The 12,953-nt window shown below is 38.0% G+C and overlaps 1 protein-coding gene across 2 annotated transcripts in view; it reads left to right on the top strand.

Annotated features, from left to right (window-relative positions):
- The window catches only part of FRRS1 (ferric chelate reductase 1), a 53,001-nt gene that overhangs the window by 14,365 nt on the left and 25,683 nt on the right, over nucleotides 1–12,953 (top strand). For both annotated transcript variants that reach the window (XM_043460558.1, XM_043460557.1), the window contains exons 4-7: nucleotides 1,194–1,288; nucleotides 3,317–3,464; nucleotides 6,775–6,957; nucleotides 12,048–12,146. In XM_043460558.1, the coding sequence (XP_043316493.1) occupies nucleotides 1,194–1,288; nucleotides 3,317–3,464; nucleotides 6,775–6,957; nucleotides 12,048–12,146 (525 nt within the window). The remainder of the gene's footprint in view (nucleotides 1–1,193; nucleotides 1,289–3,316; nucleotides 3,465–6,774; nucleotides 6,958–12,047; nucleotides 12,147–12,953) is intronic.

Genomic DNA, 12,953 nt, shown 5'->3' on the forward strand with positions numbered 1-12,953 from the left:
TGGAGTGGTGTTTGCTAGATAAACAATGACATTACCTATGTATTACAGACATCTGAATAGAGTCACAATGAGCAAAGTTTCCACCTAAGTTTTCTACTGGCAATATATTTTTATACATCAACATCCTAGACAAGGTAGGCTCATAGTTTTAAGAGTTTATAGGTTTTGATATTTTATCAAAATATTTTGAAGGATGTTGATATTGAAGATAGAGTTCTAGAGTGCAACAGAGGTCTGACTTTTGTAATTAATTAATTAAGTGAACATTTACTATACCAGGAACTTTCCTGCAAGGGATATGGTGATGAACAAGATTTGTTATTTGATGAGTCCAGAGCCTTACACATAAGTAAAGCATATGGACATATGCTATATGACTCATAAACAGAACATATGGATATAGGACAGACACATTAGTAGACTGATATGATGACTCAGATTAGAACCATACACAGGGTGGGTGAGAGGCATGGCAGAAATGCCACACTGACTGTAATTGAGTGAGTTTGGAATCGAGTGAGTGCTTTTTAGAAGAGCTGATCTAAGCTAGACCTCAAAGGATGAGTATCCAGATGAATGAAAGTGGGAAACAAGATTGTTCAAAGAAAGGAATTACTAAAAGATAATACTACATATTTGGAGGCAGGAATTTTTTCTTTTGGTGAATATTCTGCATTCTATTTGTATGTATTAATAGAAAACCATAAACTTACAGTATAAATGAAATAATGCTGCTTGGTTGCTTTGGTCATGTCCTACTCTGTCCGACCCTATGGGCTGCAGCCCGCCAGGCTCCCCCGTCCGTGGGATTCTCCAGGCAAGAGTACTGGAGTGGGCTGCCGTGTCCTCCTCCAGGGGATCTTCCTGACCCAGGGATCAAACCCAGGTCTCCTGCATTGCAGGCAGATTCTTTACCACTGAGCCACCAGGAAAGCCCCACATAAATGAAATAATGCACAGACTCTATACAGCATCAACACATCCAGTATTTGTAAGTCTCTTCAGTTCTTACATTTCAGCTGACTCTAGAGCCAGCTACTAATTTGGTGTCAACCAATCAACATATATTTATTGAGCACCCGAGTCCTTGTGTTTAACAGAATACCAGGGTTGTACAGTGATAAATGGTTATAGTTCCAGCTATATTGAGCTATTGGGTAACTGAATGGTAGTTCTTTTCCATTTTCTTTCAGGGATCAGCTGTAAGTCATAGAAGTCCATCGAAAAAAACAGAAATCAAAGTCTATTGGGATGCTCCAAGCAGTGCCCCCAATCACATAACCTTCCTGTGAGTAGAAAAGTTTGCAATTCTGTAACTAGTATAATTGCAGTAATTAGAGTCTGCATCATTTTTTATAACTACTGAACATTCACCAGTATGTCAGAGGTTTGGTATAGTAATGACACCCGTTTACTAATGTAAGTGGTTGTTTTGTTTGTTTTCTCCAGCAGTATATACTGAGTACCTAGCCCAGGACCAAGGACCTAATAGACACTTGGACATTTGTTGAGTGAATGAAGTGTTGTAGTGCCTTCAAACTAACAAGAGCCATCAATTAATAACTAGAGTCTGTATGGTGTATGGATGAATACTTTTTAAAGTTTTCTTCCTGTATTAGTATGAGAATATGAAAAAAAGCAGTCCTGAAATTTGAATGACTTTTTTTTTTCATTATTGCTACTTGCAGATTAGATTGTCAGAAAAGTAAGATCTTGTGTGTTCCTCAGAATTATGAAATTCAGTAGAATTAGAACAGTATTTGTCTCAATCTTACATGCAAGGAGGAAATGGAATGTCATAAAGGGGGATGTCATGAATGTCATTTAAGGGGAGAATTGCTCTCCTATCCTGTCTCTATTTTCTGCTTCACTTTGGACACAGATCACCAGCACACAGTAATGCAGCTATGCACCTGTGTGTTGAGTGGAATGTGAAAAAGGAGATTTGACCCCAGTTAGAGCTGAGCGTGGCTTGTGCAGCCTCTGTACAGCTTCTCTCTGTAGCTGCTTGTTACCCATGCTTTTTGGAATAATTTGAATAACCACTGTGATAAGTATAGTAGTAGTATGTCATGTATACGTCAGGAGTAGAAGTCTGTGCACTTCAGTCCCTGGGTCTGGCATTCATAGCTGCTGTGAATATGCCAAAAGAACAGATAAGACAAGAGAGAGAACAGTCAAAGTTCATTTAGCAGTGAGGTTGAAGAGAGTCATTAGAGATTTGCCTCCTACAAAATTCTGTCGGGTAGTATAGGCATTGTTGTTTTATTGCACTTTGCTTTATTTGACTTCACAGATAGTTCATTTTTTACAAATTGGTTTGTGGCAGCCCTGCATTAAATGAGTCTATGGGAGCCATTTTCCCAACACATTGGCTCACTTTGTGTCTCTGGGCCACATTTTGTTAATTGTCATAACATCTCAAGCTTTTCCATCAATATTATGTTTGTTACGGTGATCATTGATCAGTGGTCACTGATCACTGATGTTACTACCATAATTTGCTGAAGTCTCTGATGATGGTTAGTATTTTTTAGCAAGAAGGTATTTTAAAATTGTGGAGAAGGAAATGGCAACCCACTTCAGTATTCTTGCTTAGAGAATCCTGTGGATAGAGGAGCCTGGTGGGCTGCCGTCCACAGGGTTGCACAGAGTCGGACACGACTGAAGCGACTTAGCATGCATTCATGCATTGGAGAAGGAAATGGCAACCCACTCCAGTGTTCTTGCCTGGAGAATCCCAGGGACGGAGGAGCCTGGTGGGCTGCCATCTATGGGGTCGCACAGAGTCAGACACGACTGAAGCGACTTAGCAGCAGCAGCAGCATTTTAAAATTGAGTTTTCCTGGTGGCTCAGTGGTAAAGAATCTGCCTGCCAATGCAGGAGACATGGGTTTGATCCCTGGGTCAGGAAGATCCCCTGGAGAAGGAAATGGCAACCCACTCCAGTATTCTTGCCTAGGAAATCCCATGGACAGAGGAGACTGGTGGGTTAGAGTCGCCAAAGAGTCAGACACAACTTAGCAAATGAAACAATTTTAAAATTAAGGTATAGATGTTGTTTTTTAGATATAGTGCTACTGCACACTTAATAGACTACAGTGGAGTATAAACACAACTTTTGTATGCATTTGGAAATCCCACAATTCTGTGACACTTTATCATAATATGTGCTTTATTGTGGTGGTCTGGAACTGAACCCTCAATATATCCAGAAAATACCTGTATTAGGTTGTATGTCCCTAGTTAGTTACCTTTTTTTGTTTGATGAGCCATAATCATGGTTCTTTCTAATCTCGCTGGTACTGCATTTCAGGGCCACAGTCGTTGAGAAGTACAAGATCTACTGGGTGAAGATTCCTGGTCCTGTAATTTCACAGCCAAATGTACTTCCTTTTACAACACCTGCAGCCACAACGGCACCCATGCCAACAGGACCTCCGGTCTCCCATTTAACCAGATCAGTGAGTAGAGTTTTTATAGTTTCATCAAATACGATCTCAAGGAACAGCTTCCTTAGAAATTGTGGTTCTGTGCTTGAGGATGTTTGTAAAGGAGTAGCTGTCCTGGGCTTTGGTAGCAGGGTTTTGAATGCCTGTCAGGAAGTCAGGAGGGAGTCTTCACTGCAACATTATGACTTATAGGTTAGAATGAGGAGTGCAGGACCCTACATGTTCAAGGTGTGGTTGTGACATTCACATGTAGTCTATACTAGCAGTGGATATGTTTTCATTTGAAAATAAATCTGAAGAAGCAGGGTTTATTTTCTTTTTTAAAATACAGCCAAATAGCAAACCTGAAGAGGGAGCTTAAAGCTGAAGCTAAATTTAGCTTTCAGCTAAACTGGGAGGGGTGTGGGTGAGGGGTAGAATCTTGAAACGGTGATGTAATTCTTCACTCTTGTTTCAACTAAGGCCAATGAGTACTGCAGAATTCTACAGGTTGAACTCTTGCAAGCTCATCAGCTAGAATTTTTTTATAAAATTTAGGCCCTCTGATTCAAAAGAAGTACAGTTAAAAAAACACATCTTGGAAAGGGTTATTCATGTTACAAACATCAGAACTGTTTTACTGAAAGCAATTCTGATGAATTAGACTTCTCAATTCAGAAGTGACTATAACAAAAAATGTCTTATGGAAGGTTATTACAGTTAGAAGAACGAATTTGGGCCTGAATTCTGATTCGTCTAATTTCTGTTTGAGTTTGGACAAATTACTTAAATCTTAAAACTGAGACTAAAGTCTCAGTTTCTTCACCTACAAATGAGAAATAATAATATCTAGTTCTTATAGAATCATATATATTACTGTGAGAACCAAATAGAATGAATATAAGATTTCTGATTGATTTGTACTTAATAGGTATTTAGTAAATATTAGTTCATTTTTTCTCTTCCTTCCACTTTCCTGTCTCTTTATAGCTCTTTTTTCTCATAGGGAAGACTAAAGCTTCTATGCCCCTATATAGCGTCTTGTTTTGTTTACCTTCTTTTCCACATTACACAACACGTGATGAGCCATTTGATTACACTATTATGAACTTTTGTTTGACCAAACAATCCGATTTGTTGTTTGCAGTAATTCTGTTTGTTTAGTCTCAATGTTTATTTATTTTAAAGTTGCTTTAGGGGATTCCCAGTTAGTTTGGATCTGAGCTTCCCAGGAGGAATCTATTAACAATCTAAAAAAAGATTGTTATCTTTTCTTATATTCATTTAAAAGGCATTAGCTCTTGTTGGAGATTTTTTATTGTATCTCTGTATCAAGTTTATAATCTCCAATTATGGAGAGATTCATTCAAAGTCACAGGATGTTGGCACTTGTAGAGAGCTAGACAGATGGGACCTCAGGGTCCCTGTTGCATAAAGATAAAGAGACCCTGAGAGGTAAGTTCTTTAGCAAACATGATGGAACAATGGAGTAAAGGGGAGAACAGAGACAGGCTAAACTCTTGTTTCCTAGCTTCTAGTGGCTTGTTCTCTCCACTCTACTATACTTTCTCTTTAAGTTCCTGTGAAATAATAATCACAAATATATATATATATATATTTATTGGCTTCTGCTTGGTTTCTGTTAATAGTTGGCCTTTTGACCCCAGTTCCTGATACAGAGCTGCTAAATCCCTTGGAATTTCCTGAATGATGGGGTATCTTTTGTTCTAATGAGGTGACTCTTGGTGGATATGGGGGCTGGTCCCCCAAAACACTGAGCCATGATTAGAAGCTTGCTGCTTTCAGCCCACTGACGCCATCTTCCAGAGAAGGGAGAGAGGCTGAAAATTGAGCTAATAATCCTTCATCCCACATGATAGGGGTGGTGGTTTAGTCGGTAAGTTGTGTCTGACTCTTGCGACCCCGTGGACTGTAGCCTGTCAGGCTCCTCTGTCCATGAAATTCTCCAGGCAAGAATACTGGAGTGGGTTGCCATTTCCTTCTCCATCCCACATGATGGAGCCTCCATAAAAGTTCCAAAAGTGTAGGTTTCGGAGAGCTCCTGGGTTGCTGACCACATGGAGGTGTGGGGAGGCTGGTGCCTTAGAGGGGTCATGGAAGCTCTGTGCCTGCCCCTTCCTGCATACTTTACTCTATGCATCTCTTCCATTCTGGCCATTTGTGGGTTGTTATCCTTTTATAATATACTGGTAATCTAGTAAGTTAACTATTTTCCCAAGTTCTGTGAGCCATCTTTGTAAATTACCTAACTCAAGGAGGAGGTGCTGGGAACCTCCAGTTTATGGCCAGCAATTCAGAAGTACAGGTGGCAGCCTGGAGCTTGTGATTGGCATCTGTGATGGGCATCTGAAGTGGGTGCAGTTTTGTGGGACTGAACTCTTAGCCTGTGGGACCTGACACCAATTTCAGGTAGATAGTGTCAGAGTAGAGTTGAATTGTAGTACACTAAGTTATGTCTGCAGAGAATTGCAGAATTGCTTATTGTGGAAAATGCCCACACCTGTTTGGTGGCCAGAAATATTGGAAGAGTAGAAGAAGAGATGAGTTTTTCTGTACAGTTCCCATTAAATCTAGTGACTTAAACTCATATTTAGCTCCCTTCTGAAATGTGGTGTCACAGTTCATTCTAACTCAGTAAGACTGTTTGTTTGCTCTGTCAAATTGTAGAGCTGACATTTTTCAATAGTCTTTCTTATTTGCCACACCGAGAAGCTCTGAATTAAATCATCATAGATGGTTTTTGCTTCTTCCCCACTAAATTGTTATTACTCTTATTTGGAGCGGTGGTATATATGGGAGTAACCATTTTTTTCTTACATTATTTTAATGTCAAACTTGAACTTGAATTCTAGAGGCAGGGTCCAGGATCTAAATATAAAAACTTGCTAAGGGTTTGTTTGTTTGCTTTTAAAAATTCCATCTCTGAAAGCTAGAGGATATCCTTTAGGCAAGAATGTCAATGTGGACTTAAATATTCCCTAAGAAATTTCTCAAAGTTTACTTGAAACTTTGCTCCAGAACATAATTAATGTGAAGTATTCTGTGTATTAAAGGGATCTTAATACTCATGTGTAATTATAGTCCAATTAATGTTGTGTCTTCCAAATTTTAATTAATATTAATTAAATTTAAAAGTTTACAACCTAAATACTGCTTTGACAATTTTTAATTTGGGATGTGGTCTTTTTCCCCTTGTTTGAATCCTTATTATGAAAATGTATTCTTGTTAAAACCCATACTTCAAGGTAGCAGCTCTTCTGTCATTGGAGATGAATTGCCTGTTTGATAATTAAGAGTCTTTTCCCCCCTGTCATTTTTCTAGTTCAATGCTTCAGACTGTGGGAAGAAGAAGTTCTGCATCAGGAGTCCTTTGAACTGTGACCCAGAGAAGGAGCTTGCCTGTGTCTTCTTGTCTTTCACACGAGATGACCAATCTGTGATGGTTGAAATGAGCGGTCCCAGTAAAGGCTATTTATCCTTGGCATTTTCTCATGACCGATGGATGGTTTGTACCTCTCACTTACATCAGTGGTGATGAATGGAGAGTCACTGGAGTGAGTGATAATCAACAGCAGTTTAGCATTTGTTCCAGAGTCAGATTCTCATCCTTTAGGGAGGAATGGGAAGGGAGGTCAGAGAAACTAACTTGGATTCTCAGTTAAACAGCGTTGAGTTGAGCCATTCCATACTAATATCTCTAAGAATAAGGCTGTCCTGAGGAAAGTTAGGAAAAGCATTTTGTTTCCAGTGGATTTGCCACTTTATCTACTTCTATCTCTGTGATAAAGCAGGAAGTGCAGTTAAGAAAAAGTTGCTCTTCATAAAATCTCATGTTGTTTGTGATGGTCTTCAACTCCTAGTTTTCTCAAGTGACTACAGCCTGGATTGCTGCTCTTGTTGCCCCCGTTTTGATGGTCATGGCACATTTCCCCAACAGGGAATTAAACCTAGTGTCTCCAGGCATAAATGGCTTCTTTACTGGGTTTACGAAATTTCTCTCTCCTTGGGTAGTGCTGAATGGATTAAGAGATTCTGTAGGTGGCAGCCTTGTGCTGTGGTGTGGAAGAACAGAGTCCTGCATTAGCATTCTGATTTCCCAGGAGAGGAAGAAGGCTTTAAAGGCCAGGACATGTGTCTATCCTGTTCCAGCAGAGCTGACTGTGGAGGGGGTTGGCTACAAATGGAGAAAGCCTCTCATTTCCACATTAACAAATGCAAGGAGTCTTTTCTTGAGAGTTTTCTTCCTGTTAGGTTTTAAACTTATCACTTTTTAAGGAAATCATTATTTTTTTTTAAAAAGAAAAGGAACACTGAGATTCTGTGATAGAAGAACAAATATTTTCCTTTAAAGTGCATCCTAATCGCAGTAATCCTTGTTATGCTGGCTGCAAATATTTCAGGGAGCCACATGTGACTTTTTTGGGGGTGGATGACATTGCAATATGTGATATGACCTGTATATTTTAAAATGTAGTTTCACAATGCACTCATTATCTTTTTTCATTCAACACAGGGTATACCTTAAACCTATGAGATAGAAGATATCCCATAGGCTTCTAAAAATACCATAAAAGAAATCGTGACTCTTTTCCTTTTAAAGTTGCTTTTATGGGAAATTTTATACTTGATCAAATGATGTTGCAATTCTTCAAAACATTTCCCCCATTTTTCCTTTTGTAATTACCATTATGCTTACAGCATACCCTTTTGTTCTCAATTTTGGCAAAAATGAACCTTATTAATACGGTGCGTGAGGAGGCTGGGTTAAAAATAAATGTGACTGTAAAACAATAAGGAAAGATGGTGGTAGGGCCTGTTTATGTGAAGGGAACTGGCTTTGAAGGAAACTCTGAAGAAGAGTCCAGCAGGGGTTAACAATGATAGCCTTGTTGGAATAAATGTAGGTTCATTAAGGTGCATGTGTAAGGTAGAGTACACATTTAGATTGTATTCTAGTCACTTAAATAAAAGAATCCTAGCCAAACTCCCTGCAGTGGTACACTAACACGTTTCCTTTTCTGGTCACATAAAATCTGTCAGCCCGAGGAAAAGACACTATTGTTACATCGAGTGTTGTGATGAGGAGCCTACAAGTAGAACAGTTAATTCTGTTCTAAGTTGTAGGCATAGGTGACGCAAAAATGTTTACCTCTAATTCGAGATATATTTATCTTACTTAGAAATCTTATGTTTCTAGTATAGTACTCATCAAACATGTTTATAAAAAGACTTAATTATACAGGTGCAGTTAATTTATGGAGCAAACCTCTTTGATGATTAAAATCATCTGTACACCTGTTTGCCTAAATTGGGGGTAATAAATCATCACCAAAAATATTTGTAACATGGTTGTTTCTATTTTTGATTATTTTTAAATTCTTAGGATATTTTTATGACCTGTGATTTCTTATCAGTATGTCCTATAAGTTCAAATACCGAAGGTATCTGATGGTATGAATACTGATTAGATAAGCTAAATTATACCTTTTTCCAATTTGGTTTGTACATTATGATAGCAGTTCTGTTTTGCTATTAGACCTCATCACTAAAATTGAACGTGCAGCTTTCCATATTTTTTCTAACAGTATTTGTTAATATCTGAATTTTAACTGAAATTCAGAATATACACATCTCCCTCATCTTAGATTTTTTTTGTTCTCTGAGATAAAGTGTTCAGGTATACACACTGTATTAGCCGCTGTTCTCTGTCTTCCCCTGCCCAGTGTTGTCTTCTTCTGTACATAATTTCTTAACACTCAAATTCCAGAATGCTCCCAGTGCTGGCCTCTCTTGTGTGTCCAGTTTGAAATTTCCAGCTTCTGGGTGGTTACTTCCGGATGAGTGTTCTGGACAACACAGGCCATCATCTACAAAGTGAATTTATTACCTACCCTTCTAACAGCCTTTTGTGTTTCCCATTCTTGGTGATCAACAACAATAGTAAAAAAGTAACTATTACTGATCTTTTGCTTCTTTTCAGATACTGTCTGGGAAACTTATGGACTGACTATCTCATTCATTGCTGCCACCATCTTCTCTGGTGTTCAAGAAAGCGTTGTGACTTAGATTCCTCTCTTTTACTCGCCACTCAGGTTCTTCTTTGACCCACCCTAGCTTTTTGTTTTGAAAAGTTTTAAACCTAGGTGAAAGTTGAGAGACTAGTATAAGGAACACCAGTAAACCCTTCACCTGCATTTGTCCCTCTCTCTTTCCCTGTGTGTGTGTGTGTGTGTAGATTAACTTTTTCACTGTATATTAACACACATTTTTCCCCTGCACTATTTGAAAATTAAGTTACAACTATCATGAACTTTTGTGTTTCCTTTTCAGTATGTATCTACTAAGAAGGATATTCTCCTATAATTATCATATCACCATCAAATATATAATATAATAATTTTATTCAATATAGTGTATATTCAAATTTCCCTAATTGTCCCAATAAAGTCATGTGTATATGTGTGTGTGTGTATATATATTTAAAATCTCTGATCCAGACTAATCAGTTATCAGTCAGTGCATTTAATTGTTATATTTCTTTAATCACCTTTTCTTTAGAATGTTTACCCTACCTTTTTTCTTGATTTTTTTTCTGGCTGGTTGTTTTGTAGAATGCCCTGCAATTTTTACAATAGATTCAGGTTATGATTTTAGACTACATTTGAGGTAACCTCAATCCTAGCCCCCAAAACATTGGTGAACCATTAGTAGTTACAGGAAAATATTTTTTTCTTTAACATATTTTCGAAACTTTTCAAAGTGCTTGTTGGTATTTCTGGCCTTGTCCTGTATATGTTTTAGCTTTGTGCTACCTGTTTCCTAAAGTTTCCATATACTTTTTATATTTCTATATCTTTGGTCCTAGAAGTTCCTTAGTTTGAAAAACCTTTCCCTTAATTGCAGCTCTACCTTAGCCACATGTATTTTTTATTCTCTGAAGCATAGTTAATGCTATCTTTTCTGATAAACCTTTCTCAATCCTTTGACCCTACCTAATTTTTCTTTCTATAGCACTTTGTTTAAATCTCTATTTTATCATATTTCACGTACTATTTTAATTGTCTCCTCTATTAAAACATAGTCTTTTGATCATAAGAACTATGTTGTCATCTTTGTTTCTCTCACTTGATATTTTCTTATAGAGTGCATTCTAAATGCTGGAACTGAGAGGAGCAAACAGGGGTAGGAGGTTCTGTCTAATTCTGGGGTTTGGTTGGAACTTCTCATGTGTGTTCTACCATGCTCCAAGTTTGGGGTTTCTACAGCTGCCTGGACATAAGGCTGTCATAGCACCTCCTCTTCCCCTCACCGTGAGCCTTGAAAACTGAGAGTTACCTCTCCTTCATCCTCATCACCTCACCAGTATTTGAGAGATTTGCCTTAATGACTTAGTTGACTTCTTACCATCAGTTTGCCTCAAAATCAACCATTTTGCTATACTAAATTTTGTTTGAAATAACAAGAAAATTCTATTGTTTCATTGATGATAGACATTCTAGAAAATACACATTGTCTGTTTAAATCAGAGTTCAGCCAACTTTTTCTGCAGAGGGCTAGATAGCAACCACTTTAGAATCTGTGGGCCTCACGGTCTCTTTGCAGCTACTCAGCTCTTTCATAGTGCCAAAGCAGCCACAGACTGCTGTAAATTAGTATGTGTGGCTGTGTTCCAGTCAAACTTTATCTGTAGGCACTGAAATTTGGATTTAATGTATTTTCACTTATCATGAAATACCATTCTTAAAAAACCACTTAGATATGTAAACACCATCCTCAGCTTGTGGCCAGTACAAGAACAGGCATCAGGCCAAAGTTAGTCCGTGTGCCATAGTGTGTAGTGATTTAAATTATGACAACTCCAAATTTCTTGAGTTGCACTAATTCTGATTTGAGTATAAGATGTGTAACAGGGAACTTCTTTGCTAATGTTATGTACTTGAGAGTTAAAACTGGAACTTTTTACAAGAAATTTAAAATTTTTTGTAAATTTTACGAATGTTAGAATATCGTAGTGGTATTTTTAACAAGACTTTAATTATAGCTTGTTAGTCTTGGGTTTTGTTTAAGGAATTCAGTGACAAAAGCTGGTTAAAGACCTTGTTAGATAGTTTATGGAGAACAATTTAGAATAGATGAAATAACCAAAACTACACATAATAACTTAAAATCCATATTATTTATTTGGTGGTGGTAGAGTTGTTTGTCGCTAAGTCAGGTCCAACTCTTTGTGACCCAATGGACTGTAGCCCACCAGTCTCCTCGTCCATGGGATTCTCCAGGCAAGAATACTGGAGTGGGTTGCTATTTCATTCTCCAGGGGATCTTCCCGACCCAGAGATTGAGCCCACGTCTCCTGCATTGGGAGGTGGATTCCTTAACCGCTGAACCATCAGGGAAGCCCTGTCATTCATTTGTACCATAACTTAAATGTGCTTTAAAGATGCAGTCTGCTGTCTGATAATCACTTTAAGTAAGATTTAATTTTTAGAGCTAAGGAATATTGGAGATTAAAGGAGAGATAAGAATTAGACTGATAAAGAATGCTCCCTTGTTGAAATTCCCTTGATCTTTTTTTCATTTGCCATTGTTTTTCAGGGTGATGATGATGCTTATGTGTGTATTCATGAAGATCAGATTGTCCACATACAACCTTCCCGTTTGACAGGGAGAAGTCACCCTATAATGGATTCTGGGGTAGGTGTGAAGATTCTGGAACTCTCTACCTGGCTGGTCCATCTTCTGGCTATATGGCTGACAGTGCCATGGTTGTGGTGCAAAATAGCTTCCAAACCTGCAGCTAGCAGCAGAGACCAAACAGGGTCCTGGTAGCAGAGCTCCTATCTTATAGTCTGGGAGAAACCTTTCTGCATTTTATTATATATATGTGTAAATTGTATGTATTTAAGGTATATAGCATGATGTTTTTATATTCCTCTCCATAGTGAAATGATTGCTAAAATCAGGCTAATAAATATATCTATTGCCTCAGTTACTTTTTTGTTTTTTTGTGATGAGAACAGCTGAAATCTACTCTCTTAGCAAATTTCCAGTATACAGCCCAGTAATAAAAACTACAGTTACCATGCCCCTTTTCTATGCTTTAGAAAGCAGAGGAAAGATTTCTTTTTTAGCTAAAGATGAATTCTTATTTGTTTCTCTTAAATTCTTTTTTATTGCATCTGTTAAAAATATTTTATGATTTGTTAAGAGTGTCAAAGCAGCCACATTTTTTTCAAAAGCTTGCAGACAGATTTTTAAGAGGTTTATGTTAGTGACACAGAATTTCTTGACTGATGAGAAAGAGGTGGATATATATGGTAGGTGCTGGTTCAGTGTCTTGGGCAATTGTCTTAAGTGCCCAATGTTGACATCTGTGCCAAATGTGGCCTATTTCTGGTAGAGAAATGTCATTTTCACATGGCAGTTGACAAGCAAATGAGTTCCGAAGGGGCAGTAGCTACCACCTAGTGACATGTTCTCTGCATAACTTTCTTGTGAGGT

Source organism: Cervus canadensis, chromosome 2 (assembly GCF_019320065.1).
Source record: "Cervus canadensis isolate Bull #8, Minnesota chromosome 2, ASM1932006v1, whole genome shotgun sequence".
Lineage (NCBI taxonomy): Eukaryota > Metazoa > Chordata > Mammalia > Artiodactyla > Cervidae > Cervus > Cervus canadensis.